This window comes from Harpia harpyja, chromosome 15 (assembly GCF_026419915.1).
Source record: "Harpia harpyja isolate bHarHar1 chromosome 15, bHarHar1 primary haplotype, whole genome shotgun sequence".
NCBI lineage: Eukaryota > Metazoa > Chordata > Aves > Accipitriformes > Accipitridae > Harpia > Harpia harpyja.
Genome location: NC_068954.1, coordinates 23,353,803 through 23,373,523, shown reverse-complemented (window position 1 = coordinate 23,373,523; position 19,721 = coordinate 23,353,803). Strand labels below are relative to the sequence as shown.

The following is a 19,721-nucleotide window of genomic DNA, read 5'->3' as shown; positions in this document are numbered from 1 at the left end:
TTGCAGAAATGCTTTTCAGCATTAAACTGTGTTGTCAACAAATAAATAACTGCAAACATGTTCAAAATCTCTGAGAACACTTTGACAATGTTGGTACTAATAAAGGAGGAGGAGAATATCCACTGAGAAGCCACGGCAAGCAAACCAGAAGATTTCTTCAGATGTATTTTTAAAAATAAGAGTCAGGCTTGCTTTCGCGTTCCAGAAGAGCTTTTGATCTCCATGAATGTACTGCATTCTTGCAACACACTGTCTATGTACTACATTTAATACAGAAGATGGGCCAATATATTTGGAGAAAATGAAATTCCTTGCCTAAGATAAAGCTAAATTTTGCTTTTAATATCATTATGGAAAGGACATACTGATTAAAGAGCTCAAAGCACCAGAAATCTGCCAGAGTACATCACCATTGTGCTTGAGAAAGACAGAATTTGAGAAGTAACAACAGACTTCAAAGGAAAGCCAACAAAGTCCCATTCTTCTGAGACTTATGCTTAGGAAAAGAAAGTAAAAGGAAAACTTCTAGAGGAGGGAATAATGAAAACACTTCTTTTTCCAGGCAAACTCTGAATCAGGTACTTAAAAGAAAAAAGGCCCACTATTAAAGACTGAACAGGCTCACTGATTTCTTGATGAATTAAGTAAGCGATGCTTAGAAAGGCAAAAGTCCTTCAGATAGATGGTGAATGACACCGTTCTCATTTGTGAAGATCGTATATTGTTTCTTTGCCCAGACAATTCTGCAAACTTAAGGTTTACAGTCATTCTAGCCACAGCTAAAAATTACACTATATCTAGTTAGATTTACGAAATAGTTCCAGGTTTCTGCAGACATTGGACTGGACTCAAAGATGGAGAGACATGCTGCAATGTTAAACATGGCAAAGGCTGAGTTTGAGGGCAGTTTTATCTGGCAGATGGCAATGCAACAGAGATATAAGACCTAAGACAGCCAGATCAGATAGCAAAAAAAAAAACCTCCAGCATGACAGCCCTAATCCGAAAGGAGGAAAAGAATTAGCTTGCACAGACTTCTCTTTGCCATGGCAGAAGTGCTGCTGGTAGAGTTTGCTGTTGGATCTGTGACTGTGAACTATTAGGTGACTCATGTGAGTCTGACTTCTTTTATTATTTCATGGAAACCAGGCCAAGATGGAGAGATGTGGGGCAGGCCTGAGGCCATATTCCTACACAGAATTGATCTGTGGGTGGGATGCACCTCCCAGTTCTCCTGCAAGGGCAGAGATGGATGTTGTGTGTCTGAGCTGTACAGTACTGCTATCTACCTGTAACCAGGTCCTGGAATGGAATCTGGAACACAGGGACAGGTTCTGTGCCCATATGCATTGTGTGGGTACAGTTAGATGCCAATTGATTGCGATCCTCAAAAACAAGCATAGGAGAGCAACCAAGGGCTAGCCAGTAGAAAAATACCAAAGACTATGGTGATGAAGTGCTTAACTTGTGTGATCAGGTGTTAGTTCTTGCTTTCGGTGCCTTAGCCCAGAATCCTCTCCAAAATAAACCTCAATTATTTTAAAAGATAGCAGTACTGACTCTTGCTGCTACTTTCCCTTTCTCTACAATCTTTAGACCTCTGACCAAGCCCCATGGGAAACTTGCCACTGCTCCTTCCTTTGTCTGACAAGATAAAAACCCCCAAATGTCAACAGAGTGCCCAAACCATCAAGACTATGAGAGGAGGGTTACTATCCTCCAGGCTAAAGCTGTATCACTTTTCAGAGAAACAACAAAAAATGTTACTGAGGGAGAGAAAGAAGAATCCTGGGTTCTGTTCCCTGACAAAACGGAAATTTCCGCACTTTTTCCTGTTGCCTTTGGCGGGGCAGGGCTCAGTTATAGTGCCTGGAGATCCAAGCCAGTTGTGCCAGGACTGAAAAACACTTTTGCTGATCTCAAAGCAGAAACACATGCTAGATTCATAGGTATTCGTGGCAAGACTTTACTATCAGAAATACCTGTAGGCTGTCAGCAGGGATTTCACCAAGCAATGGGAATGTTTCTAGCAGCAACTATGTAACTGAGGGCTTAACAAAATATTAGGCTACTCCATGTGGTCATTGGAATTGAACAGGGGAAGGAGGGAAAATTGAGTGTAATGCATGCTGTTTACATTACTAGAAGGTAACAGTTGCTGGCCATTCTGAGACAGAAATAAAATAGGTTTCTATTAAAATACTCTTATTTCCATGGCCTGACACTTTCTGCATTGGATGCATAACATTTTTTACTATAATGTGAATTTCATATGCTGAGCCTGGGTGTTCAGGCAAAGGCTTTCTGGCTGCACTGATTTCTCAGACTATACTCAACTTTTACATTTAGAATTTAGTGCAAGTAATTCAATATCTCTCACAATAATCTTTTTTTCCATTTAACAGAGCAGATAGGTAACAGTTAAGATGTCTGAATTTAAGGGACAGAAAAGACTGCCTGGTTAGCTAATCTTATTCCTCCAAGAACAGGCCAAAGAATTTTACTCCTGTACCAAGCCAATAACTTCTGGCTGAATCAGGTCAAAGCATTGTTCTGCTCAAATCGTCCGTCTCGCACCTATATGGTTTCTCTGTTTTGGCCAATGACCTTGATGGAAAATCAGGTGTCAAATGGATCATCGTGGATACCTTGAAGAAATATACATGCTGCTTTTCACTTTGGACTTCACTTTTTTGTCTTCTACACTTTATATCTGCTGACTTGGCAGCATTCTGTTTTCCCAAAATGATCCATGCTCTTTCTGAAGAGACATACAGATGGGCAGCACAATCGTGAAGGGTGATGATGATCACAACTACCTCAGGACTGTCCGATCTACTTTTGCACTTCCTGACACAGAGAAGTAAAGATTGTAGTATGGCTGACAAACCTGTGATTCAAACATGTCCTTTTCAAGTGCTACAGGATAAAGGCTTGTTAATGCATGCAGTTAAATTTGCATCATGTGTGACAGTCATGGTGCTACTCTTGCATTTTAGGTAGCAATCTGGGTAGAGCTGAACAGGGTCAGGACCTGGAGTAAGAACTAGGACCTTCAAATCAGGATGTGAGGCAGAGAGATGTTTGGGGTTATGGTTATGATTTGGGAGGTGTGAGAAGAAGCACAGATTCAGGGGTCCTGGTTTGTGATTCTTGACCATTTTGAGATTTTGATGTTTCACTCATAAGTCTAAAGTTTTGTTGCTTTTGACCAGGGAGAGATCTTAGATACACATCAACAACATCTCTCCAATTGAGGTTTTTCAGCCACTGTACTCTGAAAAGTTGCCTGATTTTGGGGGTGCAGTAGAAGTATTTATTTCCCTGTAGGGCTGCAAAATGTCTTGGCAGGGATACTGTCCAGGCATTGGGCTAACAATCTAATAGATCCTTGCAACTATTGTTGCCCATTATAAAGGCCTTCTGGTCTTCTGTCACAGAGAATGAGTTGTACAGACCTCATCCTGAGCAATGGGAAGCAGCACCAGTGAATTTTATCATATGCCCTCCTTTTCTTATATCACAGTGTAAAACTTCTTGGGACACATGGCACTGACTAACTCCAAAGCTCACAAAGCAAAACACTCAAATGACATTTACTTTACTGTTTCTGCATCTCCTGTGAAAACCAAGCTCCTTCAGGACTCTATTATCGGTTGTTATTGAACAAGAAATACATTGTCTGTGTACTGCCCACTTCCATGGCTTTGGAGAGAAAGAGGTTTGTGCTAGTAATCTGCAGCTAGAAACTCCCACCTAAGCTTCACAGGGCTTTTTGATAAAGCTAGAGTCTGACAGCGCTTTAAATCCCACCCCCATTGTAGTCAAGGGAAAATTCCCATTAACTTCATGAGCATCTGGATTTCCTACACTGTACATACAAACGTGTATGGTAGCTCTTTTTGAACTGAGGCAATGTGGGGAGCTGCAGTAAAGGAGAAATGAAAGAAAGCTACAGGATAAGAGGAGAGCTCTCCCATTAAGAGATTTGTCTTTGACTGACGGAATCAGAACGTTCGCTGTTTGCATGCCATTCTCGTAGCAAAGGGTTGGCTTTTGGTTCTTACTGTCCAACACTTTAAAATATGGGTCACAAAAATAATAGTTTATCTCCAGAGCTTAGGGCCTGTTCTTCCAATCTACTTACAAGAGAGGGAGAGAAGAAAGCAGAACTGCTTCCAAGAAAAAAAAATAAAAATGAATGCAGATCTCAGACAGGTTGATAGTCTGAAATGATTCAGAAGTCCAGGAGCCTTCCAGCAGTTAGAGATCCACATGCAAAGCTTACTCTGCTCCTTAAATACTCCTGGAGGAATCAGTATCCAGAAAAACAACAGCCAGCTTGTGCTAATCTGTGAATGCGTATGTGTAAAATAACTTCAATACTATTAATTAATGCAAATCATGTTGTGACAGACAACATAACAGCATGGAAGCTGCTTGTCCAACTTACGTAGATTTGTATGGAAAGGTTACGGTTTCTGGCGTGTTTCCGAGTGAATTAAAAAAGGCTGTCAACCCGTCTGTTTTAGCCAGAGGCATAGCAATGGCAGCTCGTGAAACATTGCACCTGAAAAGCATTTGTGTGACACATCTTTCTTCTCCCTCTGACACACTGTGCAAAATCTGTAGAACTACTGGATTTTTTTTTTCCAGCTTGTTTTGCATTAAATAAACTGACTTAACCAATCATGAATTCCTGCCATCCTCACTGATGAAGTATAAGAAACTGGAAAGTACCAAATGTGCAGTGCAGAACAAAGGACCTAGCCAACTCTTTTTTACATTAACACTCAATCACCCATATACAATACTGACCCATTCTTGTAATTCTTTCAAAGCCAAAACTGCCCGTTAGCATCCAAGGAGCATTTTAGGATGAGAACAGAAAAAAGGCTACAGGATTGTCAACACTGTCTAAGGAAAACACAGCATGTATGGTTCTGATCCTGCAGAGAGTTACATGCAGATTTAAATGCTCTGGTCACAGAACTAGCCCCACTTGTATATGCCAACGTCTACATATGTAAACTGAGTGTTTGCTTAATTAACTACAGGAGGAAGGTAAACTCTCTATCCATTCACTGTATAGTCACGTGATTATGAGTGCTGGTACAAGGAAGCAGGTAGGAATGTATGGCCCAGGCTAGGGAAGGAGCAGGGTCCTTTCCCACTCAGTGACAACTCAGTCATAGATCAGGTTAAACTGGTTGTCAAATCATGAACTGCTATAAAGTAATTCTTCTTCAATGAAAGGCACTAATCATGCCTGTTCTCTGACAAAACAACACTGAGACCAAAAACGAAGCAGAAAGAACAGATGATGACAATTCCATTGAAAAGTAAAACAGTGGACATAAAAATGTCATGTCCTGAGAAGGCTAATGCGATCAAACACAATGAAAATGAGCTCATTTTTTAAATGGGTATTTCCAAGGATGTGAAGTGTCTCCACTTCTGTTCACAGGAAATAAATGGCCTCCTAACTGCAGTGCTGTAGAATCTTAGTAGGGATAAACAGCAAAACCCCTGCAAAATCCATACAGGATCTCACAAGACTTAAAAAAAAAGAAAAAAGAAAAAAAGAGTTTAATTTTACTTTAAAAGAAATTTCAGGATTTCCTTTCATGTTTTATTATACCCTTCTTTAGCAGCCAGCTGCCCCTAATATCCTCTTGCAACAGGATACTACAGGATGCCGAAACCCCTGGTAAGTACGATCTGGATCCAGTCATCTAACCACATCACTGTCTCTACAGCAACCTAGGCCAGCCCTAAATACTATAATCCTGCTTTACTGTAGTAAAGCCAGTTAATGGCTTTCATTTAGTGTTCCTGCCAAATAATGGTGCTCTAATATTTATTGACATTTCAAATCTGTCCACCTATTTGGACTATTTGTTACACTGAAAAGTGATGCAAGCAAAGCATTCGTAGAAGAAAGGAAGCTTTTAAGGATTTCAGTCTTTTGATATTGTCAAGGCGCAGTCCTGCAAACTCCAGCTCCTAACAGTGTCACCATTGACTTCAGTGCCACTACTGGCAGGAGCAAGTCCCTGCAGAGTGGGGGGGAGCTGGGGCAGGCAAGGGACCAGTCCTCAGCTCTGTGGCAGGTTCTCATCAGACAGTGCCATTAGCAGTGGATGACCAGAGGATCCCATTGGCATGCACTGGATGTCCTAATTAAAGGGTGAATAAATGCTGTGTGATGGGCCCTGGGAAGAGGAGAGTGCAGGAAGGGCAGGATGGGCCAGAGAGTTAAACCGGAGAGCAAATATTGCTTTGTCAATACTAGTGACAATTTAATTATTATTTTCCATAAACATTCCATTTAATTCCTTCTTGGGAGACAGATGGTTAAGTCTCTGAAAAACAGAGGAGCTCTTTAGCTTCTCAGATCATATAAAAGGATTGTTCTATTTTATTGCTATTCTATTTTTTATTGCCCTACTTTTTTCTACCTTTTTGTTCTAGTTTTCTATTGTTCAGTTTAATTGCTGTGGGAAAGCTTTACAGAATATTGTTTCTAGAGGGTTTTATTTTTCCTTGATGGGTGACGAAAGTTGGCTATAGGATTTAATACTACCATTTTCTACACTACGTGCAAGTTTGGGTTTGGGAGCCGGCTTTTTGTTGCTTTAAAGGACCAGACATAAAAACCTACTGGATTCGGACAAACGAAATTCAGTAGGACTTTTTTTCAGGCATCTTCCACCCTGCAAAATCATGCACGCATGTGTACGCCTAGGGCTTGCACCACTCGTGTGCTTTTAGTAGGATGGGGAAGCACGCCATGAAGAATTTATAGCGGGAAGCAATCTGCTGCTGCTACACATCCCTAAACGCTACCGTAAAGATTCGTTTAGATTTGTAATAGGTCAGCAGGATAAAAAAAAAAAAATAAAATACGCAGGCATCGGGTTTCGCTCCTCTGCGACATACGGAGAAGGGATATGGGGATATGCCCGGCCTCCCTCCTGTCCAGGGGAGGCGGATTAAGGGGGTCTGAGGGAAGAGGAAAGCACGATTAAGCCTGACGGTGCTGCAACCCCCCACACAGACACGGCTACCGGGGTTTTTTACCTCAGCTATCGGCCGATACCGGCATCAATCCTCCCCGGAGGCTCCGCGGCGGCGGGCCGGGGGGGGGGGGGGGGGGGGGGGGGGTCGGGCACGTCCCCCTCCCGGCCCGCCGCCGCATTGCCTCTGCGCTCTCCTCCCACCAAGGCGGGCAGGCAGGGGCTTACCTTTCGGCGACGGCCGGCGAGCCCCGCGTCTCTCTGGGGAAGCTCCCTCCGCCCTCGCCTCGCTGCCGGCCGCGCGGCGGCCCCGCCGCCTTGCCCACCGGAGCGGGAGCCGGCGGGGGGAAGCCGGGAAGGAGAAGCGGGAAGGGGGGGGGGGGGGCGTGGGGGGAGAGCGGCGGTGCGATGCCAGGCGACGCAAATGGCTGAAGCGCAGGGGCCGGGCTGGCGGAGGGGGCCGGGCGGCCGCTGCGTGGAGGGGGCGCGGGGCCGCGCTCAGCCCCTTTGTTCGCCCGCCCCACTCGCACACGCAGGGAGGGAGGAGGAAGGGGGGGGGTACAGACCTGTTGCTCCCGGCGAGGGGCAGCCGCCGAGGCGGGAAGCGGCGACGCCGCTCCGGGCCGGCTGTTCCGCGCTCCCCCGTTGGGGTGAGGCGGGCCGGGCGGGGGAGGCGGCGGAACGGCCCCACCTGCCCGCGCTGAGGAGAAACTCCCTCCTGGCGGCGCCGGGCGGGGAAACGGCGGGTCCTCACCTCCGGGCGGGGTCGGGGGGAGCCGTCCCTGAGGTAAACCGGGTGAGGCAAGGCCGGGGGGGGTTGCTGCAGCAGCCCCTGTCCCCAGCGCGGCGGGCCTGGTGGACACACGGCGCCCCGAGTGGGGCTCCCAGGCTGGAGCCGCGAGTGACCGCGGCTTCTCGGGGATAGCCTGTCCACTCTCCAGCGCCGGCCGTGCTCGCTGCGGGAAGCGACGGGGAGGGTTTCCAGCCGGAGCCTTCTGCCGACGGAGGAGCAACGAGGTGGAGGCCAGGTGGTTTCTGTTTGACTGCAGTTGGGGTCTGGGTCCCATTTTGTCCTGCTCTTCAAAGCTGAGGCTCTCATCAGGATTCCCTGAATTAGACCCGTTTCCCAGTTTCTTGAAAAAAACCCTCGTGTTACGTTAGTTGTACCCTGGGTCTGCTCCTGATGCAGTTGGTGGTACTTACCTGGCTCCTGTCCCACCACAAGCTGCAATCTGACATCTACCAAGACAGCAGACACTGACACCGTGCTATCCCAGCCTTTCTAAACCATTGCTGGTGCCTGGATATATCGTATTGCCATTGCAACGTATAGTTTTCCTATGATACTGCTGTCTCAAAACACTAGTCATCTGTGGCTTTTCTCTTTTCCCCTCTTTCCACCAACACCAGGGTCCTGTTGGACTGGTTCTCCTGCAGCCACCCAGCAAGTGGCTCCTGGCCCTGGGAGACACTCCTGAGCAGACTTGCAAAGCTACTCCTTTCTCCTCTCTCAAATTAACCTGACAATTAATTTTTTCTCTGCTGGCAGTGTAACCATTGCAGCTGTATGTTCTTCCAGCTTCCTGGTGGTGATGGTTAAGCGTGGTTGGGTGTCTACTCATTTTGTCCCATTGCTCCTACTTTTTGACTTTGGTTTTGCTAAAACTCTTACGTGTTGAGTTAGCCCTTAATGCATTAAAGTGCTTGCATGCAGTGCTGGGTAAGTGTAACCACTTGAAACCCTTGGCTCTGCTCGTGTTGTGCACTTAAGCATAGTGCTTAACCAGAAGGCTGGTTTTCAAGCTGAGGTCATGTCTCAACTCTACTGAGAGAGGTCAGCGTGCTTCTTGGTGCCGTAAGATAAATAAGTGATAATCATACAGTGTCGCAGCAGTTTAGAATAATTGGTAACCACACGTGGCTTTAGCATAATTGTGAATTTCCCGCTGTCCCCTGATTTGGGGCCGTTACATGATTGGACTGTTAGTTTCTGTACGTGGTTTTATTCCTAGCTAGCTGGAAGAAGTTTCCATGTGATACAGCAGATTCATTAAAGCCTGCCAGAAATAACTCTTCTCTCTTGACATCAGGAACTAATCTTCTTGCTGTTTCGTGTTACTTTAAGTGCTGTATATTTCAAGATGACACTGAAATTAGACAACTGATACAGGTCTTGGGAAATTATTTTCACTTTTAAAATCCCCGTTGTTCTATTCCTCTGTGGAGGATCATCTCTGCTTGAGGTACCTGACTTCTGTTCACACTGATAAGAGTTATGTGGCTGTGGCAGCAGTATCATACTGGAGATCATTTGAGATCGTTCTGACTCATGCTTTTTGAATATATGATGATTTTAAGCACTACTGGATTTGCTTAGCTCTTCTTCAGGTTTAACCGCCACATCACATTGCAGTCTGTGTGTACACAGAGGTGTCCGAGCTACGGTTTCTGGAGATGAATGAAAATCAGTGGTGGGTAGGAAGTAGCATATTGTGTGTTTATGGGCCATACTTGCCCCTGTGGCTGGAGGCAGCAAAAGACCTATACAAAATCCAAGCTCCATGGAGGTCCTAGCCCAAGAAGTCAGGTAGCGCTTGGCTGTTGCAGACTTTATCGTTTGCCCTCACTGAACATTGCCAGAAGCAGATTGGGTAAAAATACCTCAGTTCTGCTTTTTGATTTGCGCAGCAATTCCCTAACTTTGTAAGCCTAAGTCTACTGTCCTCCCTCCAAGTTTCTTTCCGGTCCCCATGCACCTTTGTCATCAAACACAAGGTTTGTTTCACAAACAAGTGAAAACAGATATAAAGGAGAGTTGCTGATCTCTTAGCACAACTTTTGCAAAATAGTGCTGCTCTGTGGATCATAGGCTGGGAAACATCCCATGGAGAATAAGGCTGCTCATCAACTAGCCTTTCAGTTTTCAGTAGAACTGGAGATGATGCTAAAAACTGGGACATGCATTGTAGAAATCATCTCAGTTCTAGTTGTTTGGTTTCCCTACTTAACTTGAGTTCCTTCAGGCTCCATTTATAATTAATGTACAGGAATAACCATGTCTGGAGGGCAATTTTTCTCACCTATCTTAGACATCTTATCTTAGGATGAGGTGAATCATCCTTTGGTATTCCTTGATTCTCTCCATTAGCTGTAAAGTCAGACTGGTACAGCTGTAGACAATTTTTAACCACCTAAATTACATGAGACGAATCATTGTCCCAGTATAGAAAAGCCCCTGTCCTGAAGAAATCAGGTATCGCACAGCTTACATGATACATAATTTGGTGCCTGTCATGCATTTCTGTAGCCCAGCCAACACGGCAAATATTCACAGGGACTGATTGCTTCTAACTGCTGCTACTGGCCATCAGGACTTGCCGAGATACCTGTGTTCTGCAAGGGACAATTAGTCTGCAGCAACAACAGTAGAGTGGTGAGCACAGTGAGGTGAGTAAAGGCAGGGAGGGAAGTGTTTGCTCTGCTCTGTCCTCAAAACCTTAGCTAGTTCCTGCCTGGTCACATACAGTGGACTTCCTTCTGGACATACAGCCCATCCTCTCTGTCTCTCACATACCAGCAATAGTGCTCAATAATAAAAAGGGAATGCAGTTCAGAACAAAAGGATTTTATCAGATGTTTCTCCTGTAAAAAGAAAAAAAAAACCAAACAGATGAAGAAATAGGAAGGTTTCTTCATCTTGTACACCTTTCTGTCTGTTTAAGCCCCATCAGGCGAAACAGAAGATTTTCAATTTCTTCTTCCTAGAAGGCATCACCCTGTGATGTCTCTAGTGCAGAAATGGGCAATAGAGCTGAATGCCATTCTCATGACAGGGTCACCAAATGGCATCCCAATCCAGAGAAATGTACCTCTGCTGAGAGCTTATCAGGGCCCTGCTCTTCCTGGGAGAGGTACTGCATTTCTTTCCTTTCTCCCCCTGGCTGCAGTAGCAGCTGCAGGGCTGCGATTCCCAGCTCTGAGGCTGTCGCGCAGGACTGGGCTGCCCTGGTAGCTGGAGCAAATGCACTGTTCCTCAGTAAAATTAGCCAGCAGACCACATAAAAAATGAATCAGCCCGGTCTCAGGGGGGTTGATTCTTGGCTAGTGAAGCTACAGAATTCCTCATTTAAGGAGGTTAGGAATCATTTAACAAAATTGTTATTTCACCCAGATGAAATACTCAATCCGTATTCTATGGACCAAGAGGCTTTAAACCTTCCTAGATACTGGGCTCAGAATGTAGCTCGCCCAGGCGTACGCAGGCTAGCTTTTACAAGTAAGCAAGGTAGAATCCTGCAGATAGGTAGTGTACCCATGGCAGCATGGAGCTGAGCACAGGTCCATGCTCAATTATTTACCCAGCTAATTAGGCGGGCTTTCCAGCCTTCGCTTTCTGAGTCCATTACATTGCAGGCACATCTCCAGCACACTAGGTAGGACTGGTATACTTACAGAGTCTAGACTTGGTACCAGTGTCTATGCAGATGCAAAGTTGTTGGTAGGCTATTCTTTTGTCTTTTAGATTGGCACAAGGACATCTTGGAAGAATAAACTTTGCAGCATCAAAATTCTGGAACTGGCATAGGTGAAGCTTGGTAGTATTCCTCCTGTGCGCACCGGAGTATCAGGTACATAGTGGCAGTAGCTGATGTCCGTGGTCCCCGCAGTACCCAGAGATCTGGTTCATGGCCAGAAGCCAAAATGTAAAAACAAAACAAAACAAAACAAACGGAAAAGAAAACCTGACTCCTTTTGCTCATTCTGTGTTTGACAGTTGAACACTCCTGTGTGAAATGCTTCTTGGTATTATAACACAATGGCCTCAAGGATTGGTTTGATGCTATTGCTGGCCCAGACAAAATGCTTATTGTATTTCTGCTGAGCAGCCAAAGATACCTAAAATACATTTTATACATTTGGAATACAAAAACCATACATGCTGTAGGCACATTACACAGGATGCATTGTATACATCTGATGCTGACCCAAGCTGATTTGCCTTTGTGTACTAGTTTTCACACATCCCTGTAATACACCCAAATAGTAGAATTGAAAGGATCGGGCTGGTTGCATCTGGAGGGTTATCAGCTTGTAGCAGATAGAGTGGTAGTAGTCATAAGGAAAAATAGATCATAAAGATTTCTTCAGTGTTCGGTTGCATACTTCTATGCACTAGAGACAGATCAATATTGTTTTTAATTTAAGAAAAAAAACAACAAACAGCATAACAAAAGAGACTGTATTAGTGCAGAGTTTTATCACCCAAAACAATGCTCTGAACAGGTAGAACAGCTTTTAATGAGGTTGAAAGCATTTGATAAGGTTAAAAGATGGGGAACACACAGCATTTACTTAGATGAACAATTGAGAAAATGTGCACATCCTCTCCTCATTTGCTAAAAAGATAATAAAACCCCAAAGAATTTGAAAAAGCGAATGAAAGCCTACCCTTGCTCTTTACAGTGCTCTGAGATTATCCAGTCAACATTTCTTCCCAGCCATAATTGGCCATGGATTGTCCCACCACCTGTTTTTTCAAAATGCGTCTGTAACTATGGCTTGCGAGCAAAATACCTCATGATCAGTACATTTCTCCCAAAATACTGGTCTATCAGTGAAATGTCATCACATATATGTATAGGCTATAACCAGCTTTGCTTGTCTGAACAGTAAGGTTTGTGCTGGGAAGGGACGGGCACGGGCATCCCACCCGATACGGCCTCAGGATGTGTGTCAGTAACGTTTGAAGCGCTCTGGAGTTCAGCAGTGTAGATGCAGCTTAAGTTAATTGATGGTGTCAGTTGCTTGGGATTGGGATTAAAAGCCTCACAGACTGCTCTGAGCAACATCGCAGAAAAGTTATTGCACTTAAAAATCTTGGCTGAACTAGGGGTAATCCTCCTCACTAATGCACGCAGTCTGTGCTACCCAACCCTCCAGAAAAAAAAAATCTGTTTAGAAAGGGAACATGTGTAGTCTGACAGGCATGTCCTGCAACTTGAAATGCACACAGAAAGAACCAACCAGAAAGGCCCACAGGAAACAACTTTTACAATTTGCTTTGGAAGGCATGAGTTAATGTGGGTTTTGTGCCAATATTCAAGGCGACCCTGGTGCTCAAGGTGAAACCCACAGAATTTCTCTCCAGTGTGGAATAATAGAAAGCAAAAATAAAAATTCTGTAACTCTGTAGCTAAGTGGTATCTGGTTTCTTTAAAACCTTTCTTGTTATCTGCATTTGGGCATGTAAATATACAGATTTCAGCGGAAATTAAGTACTTTGGTGCTTGAGAAAATTCTGCTGGAGGCTCGCTCACCTGAATCTTTTGATGTCACAATAACTCCTTAAATCAGACTTCCAGTGAATTCTTACAATGATTTCATCTCCCCTGGGGTGTGTCATTTTAATCCTAGGTGTTCTGGCTCATCTTCCAGGTTGGGACACACATTAATGGTAACTGTGATTATCCCCAGAGTATAACAATATGCACAACAGGAGAACTTGCAGTTCTGCTGTCAAGGCCTGTTTTGCTGGAGGAAAAAAAAAAAATTCCCTTTGAACACCTTTGAAGGTCGTGCTGTGAAAGACTAACTGCCTTCATAGCGTGGTTTATGGAGCTTGGCCAAAGCACTTGAAGTGCTTTCGGTCATACCTCGACATTGTTGCATTTCAAATGGAGTCACACAGTAAATCTTCATTTGCATAGGAAATTTTCAGATCCTTTCATCTGAAGCTGTTTCAGTGTTGCTATTTGGATTCTTTGTTTTAGGAGGCAAAGAGTGTTTCTGGCAGTTTGGTAGCTGGGCATGCCTTTAAGGAAAGTGCTATGATCAAGTAAGCCCAAGTACGAGGCAGCAGCAAATCAACTAATTCTGAAAAATCTTGAGCTACATTTCTCAAATCAAAGAGCAGATAGATCTTGCAGCGTGCATGCCGCATTTGTAAGGAGATGGGATGTAGATTCTACATACTGCTACAAAACCCCTAAATCGGAAAGGTGAAGGAAGTAAACCAGAATTTTGAGCTGTGGCGTAGTGCAAGCAGCTGTTGAACCATCAGACTAACAATGAGATTCCTCATACCGACCCCTGGTAGCTGTATGGCAGGGGTCAAGTCTCTGCTGGTACATATTTCTGTCTCCTGACTGTAGGAGACTAGTCTCAAGTTCTAGGCTGCTAGGCAACCATCCCACATGAAGCAGGTTGTATGGACACATTAGGCTACATCTGTATCAAGAAACCAGAGGCAGAGAGCCTATTCTGCAAGTAGCACCACACCGTTTACATCCATGGAGTTAATCAGTCCCCAAAATATCCCAGATAAGTGGCCTTGTCAATGCTGTCTGATGGGAGCAGCCCAGGCCAGGCTCACTCCCAGAGAGCCAGCTACTAACTATGACCACGGGTCAGTGCTCGAGTTGCTGCCCCAGCCCTGGCCAGTTTACTAGCACAGGCAGTTTCAGCAACCGCACATACAGAACGCCTGCAAGGAGGCGGCAGTTCAAAGGGCTGATCATAGGCTTAGAAAGCAGTAATGGCTTTAACCTGTGTCCTTGCACAGACTCATCACATGTGGCTTCAAGTCAGGCAAACGCTTTTCAGCTCCACTTCTTCCTAGCTACGGATGATATTAATCTGCCTTCTTAACAGGACTATTACTATGTGAAGTATTATTACTGTGAAGATACATAAAGCTATCTAAAAATCCTGTATCAACTCCACGGTATCACTCATTGCAATAGATTAACTCTTATAGAACCCTCCATTATAGTCGCACCTTTCAAACCACAGATTTTTCTCACCCACAAATGCATTTTACAAAAACTAATTTGTCTTTACACGGTCAGAAAATTAAATAGGACAGAAGAGAGAGGAACAGTGAAGTTTAAGCACCTAACCACAGTTCAGGAAACCCTTCCCAATATTCAGTCCTCTCTCAAAGGGGCAGTAAGCAATTTTTAGCCCTCAGCCTCCCACCCATAAATAACAAGTTGTAAATTCCCATTGGGACAGAATCTGTTTTCAGGTGTGCAAATATACAGTATCCTGCACTCATGCAATTTGATGTTTTTCAGAGGTGTGGTATAAATATATATATAAAAGAGGTGTGGTATAAAAACAGGAGCAAAAAGGCAGGCTTTACAAGCAACCAACCAGTTCTCAATAACTCTTATTGTTTATTTATAATAGCACAGGTACGCACAAAAAGGCTATTGCCGAGTCTGATGAATACAAGTCTCAGTATTTAAACACAATCATGGGATTCAGTATATATCCTTTAGGGCAGATTAATTAGAATGAATTGCCAGTTAGCAACTGAAAATTAATTTCATCTGTTAATGCTTTTGCTCTGCAATACTAATTTTGAATATTAATGCTTCTCATTTTTATGCATCATGCATGCTGCCCCAGTGCTGATGCATACTCCATGTAGACAGCATAGTAGAAATTCTACTGCTTAGACACTGGGTCCATTGATACAGGGGTCAAACTCGTTGCAAGAGACTGCATCACTTTCAGAAATTGCATTTGCTGGTGTTAAATTGTAGAAACTATAAAAATAAAAAAAATATATCTTTGCTGTGCTAATCACATATCCTATTTTCCCTTTCATGAGTCCATTAATACATATATTATTGATTAATGCATGCCACAAATTCCAGCCTTCTAGTTAAAATGACCCAAGAAATGTACTTCTGAAGTTAATTTTTATCACATTTTTTATTAAACATTTTTCTCAGTTTATACTTTTAACATAAATACGCAAGTTTTATGGCTCATGTTATAAAAGACACTACTATGTGTTAGAAAACATATATAGAATATATCGTAGTGGTTACACTTGCTCCCCTCTTTTCCTAATATTTTCCATAACTTCTACTAATCTAGAAAAGCAGTATCAGAAAGCAAAATCCAACCTACCTATCAGCATAGTCTACAACAGCTATAGAGACTATTTGCCAGCTGTAAGAGAAACTTTGGTTCCTGCCCATTTTCATAGTAAGGTAATACCAGTTAGCTGCATATCAGAAAACAAACATCACACCTTGTGCTCAGTTAGTTACTAAAAATCTAGTTCATGACAATGTGTACTTTTGTAGACAGACATACAGCTTCTTTTTTGCTTTACAGCTTAGTAAGATAAATAGATATGTATTTTCAAAATAGTGTAATGTAAATGAGGGACCCAGTTCTGTTCTTACTGAAGTCACTGGCAAGAGTCCGATGTACTTTCAGAAGAGCAGGTTTGTACTTTGTTTCTACTGTTTTATTGATAAAACTGAAGGATGTTACATTTCAGCTGGAAGATAAGATGAATTTCACTTTCAAAGTCTCATGCATTACTGCTAGCAGATCCTGTAATAAGGCCATGCATGGATTTCCAGCTGAATGTGTGGTGGACTCTGCTTACTGCTCCTACTGATAAAGATCCACGAGAGTGGACATGATCCTCCAGTCCCAAAGGCACAGAGGTGGAATGCCACACCCAAGGAGCACGCAGAATAAAACCTGTGGTCTTTTTACTGCAGTGTAGCAAAGGGATACTAGATTATATATGCTTTATACACAGAAGAATCTTTTAACTTGTTTTTCAACATACATACATTAAACTGTACAATGTAGTACTTCCACACAGTGGGCAAACAGCAGCTCCCAGGGCCACAGCTATGGAAGAGTGTAGAAAATGCAACTGGCCTTGATCCCTCAAGCCAGGCAAGCCCAGGCAGTAGGCCAGGGAGAAGAGGGAAAGTTTGGGAAAATGCTGCCAGCTGCCTGGCTTAGAGGCACTCTGCTTTTTTTTTTTTTTTTCTTTTTCCCCCACCAGGACTGATGCCAACACTTAAGCCCATGCCAACGCTGACAGCACCCAACTGAAGTTGCAAGATACACAGCGGAAGACACAGAATAAAAGCACAAAACGGTAATGAAGACCCTAAACCTACAATCCCATCTGTAACAAGCGTCCTTCGTGACTCATTGAAGTCCGTGCTATTCTGGCTCAAGAATCCCGTTCTGATAAGGATGCAGGCAAAACCTCTGAAAAGAAATTGGGGTGCATATCTGATTTTTGAAATGTCTATTTTGGTGCCGCCTCACAGGCAAAGACTGACTGCACTGGCATTCCCTCTGTCCCATGTACTTGGTGGCAGGGAAGACCTGACGTTACTCCAGTGCTCTGTCAAACTTGGTAAGTCAGCCCACCCACCGATTTTGGGGTCACCTTGATAGAGGTTTGCTTTTTAGAGCAGACAGACTGAAAATTTAAGAGATACATAAATCTGCTGCAAAATAAAGACAATAAATTTCAGCAACATTAAAAAAACCCCACCAACCTACCGCTATTTTGAAAAAAACCCTTTATCTTATATCGAACAAAGTAATTCAGTCCCTAGTACAGTTTACCTTGAAATGTCAAGTGCTGGGAAACACTGTAATTATGGTTGATGTTGATTTAAACTAGGCAGATTGAAACAAACCATGGTGGAATCAAGGAGTTTGCACTAGAAGTAGCAGAAATAATTTCAGGGCAAACCATCCCCTTACTGGGATGACAATAACAGCAACAAAGTAGCCAGAAGTTTTACTTGATTCTAGTCAATGCATACATCTGACAAACCTCCTGCTTCAGATATATTTAATTTGCATTTTACTGAACTGATGGACAGTATTAGAGTTCTTAACATATTCAACTGAAACTTAATCACCCTAATTTCTCTGTATCTTTCAGTCTATTGACGAGGGAAAAGGATGTTCCCAGTGACTCCATTCAACATGTTATCTGTATTAAACATATTTTGACTGAAGGATGTGTCTCATCACCATTTTTGGCAACATCTTTCTGAGCTGAAGGCTCTGGTCTTATATTACACATGCAGAGACTAGCACATAAAGCAATTTCAGTAGGAATCCCAAATTCAAAGTTTCCTTTGGAAATACATCGATTCATTAAGAAACGATGATTAGGTCTCTATTTAGAATTCAGCCCTCTAACACCACCAAAGCAACTGCTTGCCTGACCGAGTGAATGAAGCCATGCACACTATTTTCACAATATCCATTTACATGACCATGCTTTGCTGAAACTCTGGGTGAAAAGAGGTGACCGCCACTCAGATATGACCATATCTCTGCTGTTGTGCTGTGACATTATTTGATAGGTGTTTGCCTGAGGCCACAGCACAAATCAATTGGTGTAGGACCTACAGCCACAGTGATTACCCGCACTTCCTATAGATATTCCAATATTAGTGTATTTCTCCCCAGTTAATGATTTAATTAATAAATTCATTATTAAGTTCCTGGATGTGCATGCCTCCTTAAAAACAGCATAATGCATGACTAGCTTTGATAACCGAGTTGTTGGGGAGAATGCATTAGCAGCACTCCAGTGCACAGCTGTCCTGTATCTGTATTTTCTATTTGCCCTAAGCCATAGCACCCTTAGAACTTTCTCTGTACAACAAAGGCCAGTCACAGACACATTGCACCTAGCAAGAAAATTAATGTGCTTTTTGTACTGCAACGTTTTTAATAATACTGAGCATTAGAAATAATAATAATAATAATAATAATAATAATAATGATAAATCTATTTTCTATGTTGAAATAAACAAATACCAATCAATTAATATAACTGCTTTTGTCCAGACCCAACTCTGGCTTGTGGAATGATGTTACAAACTATTATAGTAATTACCAAATTAGTATTAGCTTGCATTAGACTATTTATTGTTTAAAAATATTTGCTAATTTGTTAAAATCTACAGTCCATGCAATATGTCACTTTGGAAAAAGAAACAACAGCTGATTTACATAAGCAAAAACCAGCATGAGACATGGCCTGTGTTCTTTGCGTTCCCTAAGTGCTACAGAACATAATTATGATATTTATAAATGTAAATATAAATAAGGTAGAGATTCTAAAACCATTTAAAAGTGTCTAACAGATCCTTTTTGTTCTAAGTATCAAGGACAGCATCAACAGCTAAATGTTTTCCAATACCCTAACACTGCAGAATGTTCTAAGTATGCGAGGACTGTCTTGCAACCCTTAATCCTGTGATCAAAGCCTATTGGAATTGTTCCCAGGTATATAAAGACTATCCGTTTGGGTCCTAAGCTGGCATTTCTGTAAAAGGATATCAGACTTTTTTTAATAGCAGAAAGTATCTTGGATTTAGTCCAGTTAGATATTTAATAGCGGGATTTGCCAGACCATCACTGAAGACACTAGTTCATCTGGTCGCTGCTGCTTGGTCTTCTTGTTCACTCTTCTGTGTCCTTGGCCACCAGAAATGACTAATACTGAACTTGCTTTCATTTTCTTGGATCTCTGTCTTTTACTTTTAAATGAGATATTTTGATCATTTAAAAGCTCATAAATGTTACTGTCCTCTGGCCTGTGTTCTAGGGAACTTGATCCGTGAGACAAAGTAAGGGATCCAGAAGATGATGACAAGTCACTTTTTTGTGCAATGGATCCTACTGAACCCCCCAGCCAAATTGCAGTGTCAGGGGTGTTACTAAGGCAAGAGCTTGGTCTTTCGTTGTGCTGAACGTTCTTTTGGTCGTCGTCTTTAGGTTCTGAGCTAGGAGGCAGGCTGTTCCTCAGTTTGTTTCTGTTCTTCTTGTTTATAGATGCAGCCGTGACAAGAAACTTGACCGGGCCATTGTGTGCATGATATGACACCATACCTCTTC

General features: G+C 43.0%; 2 protein-coding genes and 1 long non-coding RNA gene across 9 annotated transcripts in view; 1 reads left to right on the top strand and 2 right to left on the bottom strand.

Moving 5' to 3' along the window:
- The window catches only part of KBTBD11 (kelch repeat and BTB domain containing 11), a 22,299-nt gene extending 14,601 nt beyond the window's left edge, over window positions 1-7,698 (bottom strand). The window contains 1 exon segment of the mRNA XM_052809177.1: window positions 7,586-7,698. The gene's annotated coding sequence lies outside the window, so the exon portion shown is untranslated.
- On the top strand, window positions 7,689-16,950 carry LOC128151663 (uncharacterized). 2 transcript variants are annotated; one of them, XR_008238441.1, is made up of 4 exons: window positions 7,689-7,806; window positions 11,542-11,647; window positions 13,790-13,854; window positions 16,846-16,950. It is a non-coding gene; the product is annotated as an uncharacterized LOC128151663 (long non-coding RNA). The 2 variants fall into 2 exon arrangements; XR_008238442.1 differs by lacking the exon at window positions 7,689-7,806 and adding an exon at window positions 7,863-10,466.
- ARHGEF10 (Rho guanine nucleotide exchange factor 10) overlaps window positions 15,711-19,721 on the bottom strand; it is a 120,197-nt gene continuing 116,186 nt past the window's right edge. For all 6 annotated transcript variants that reach the window (XM_052809171.1, XM_052809174.1, XM_052809176.1 and 3 more), the window contains one exon: window positions 15,711-19,721. In XM_052809171.1, the coding sequence (XP_052665131.1) occupies window positions 19,207-19,721 (515 nt within the window). In that variant the 3' untranslated portion in view covers window positions 15,711-19,206.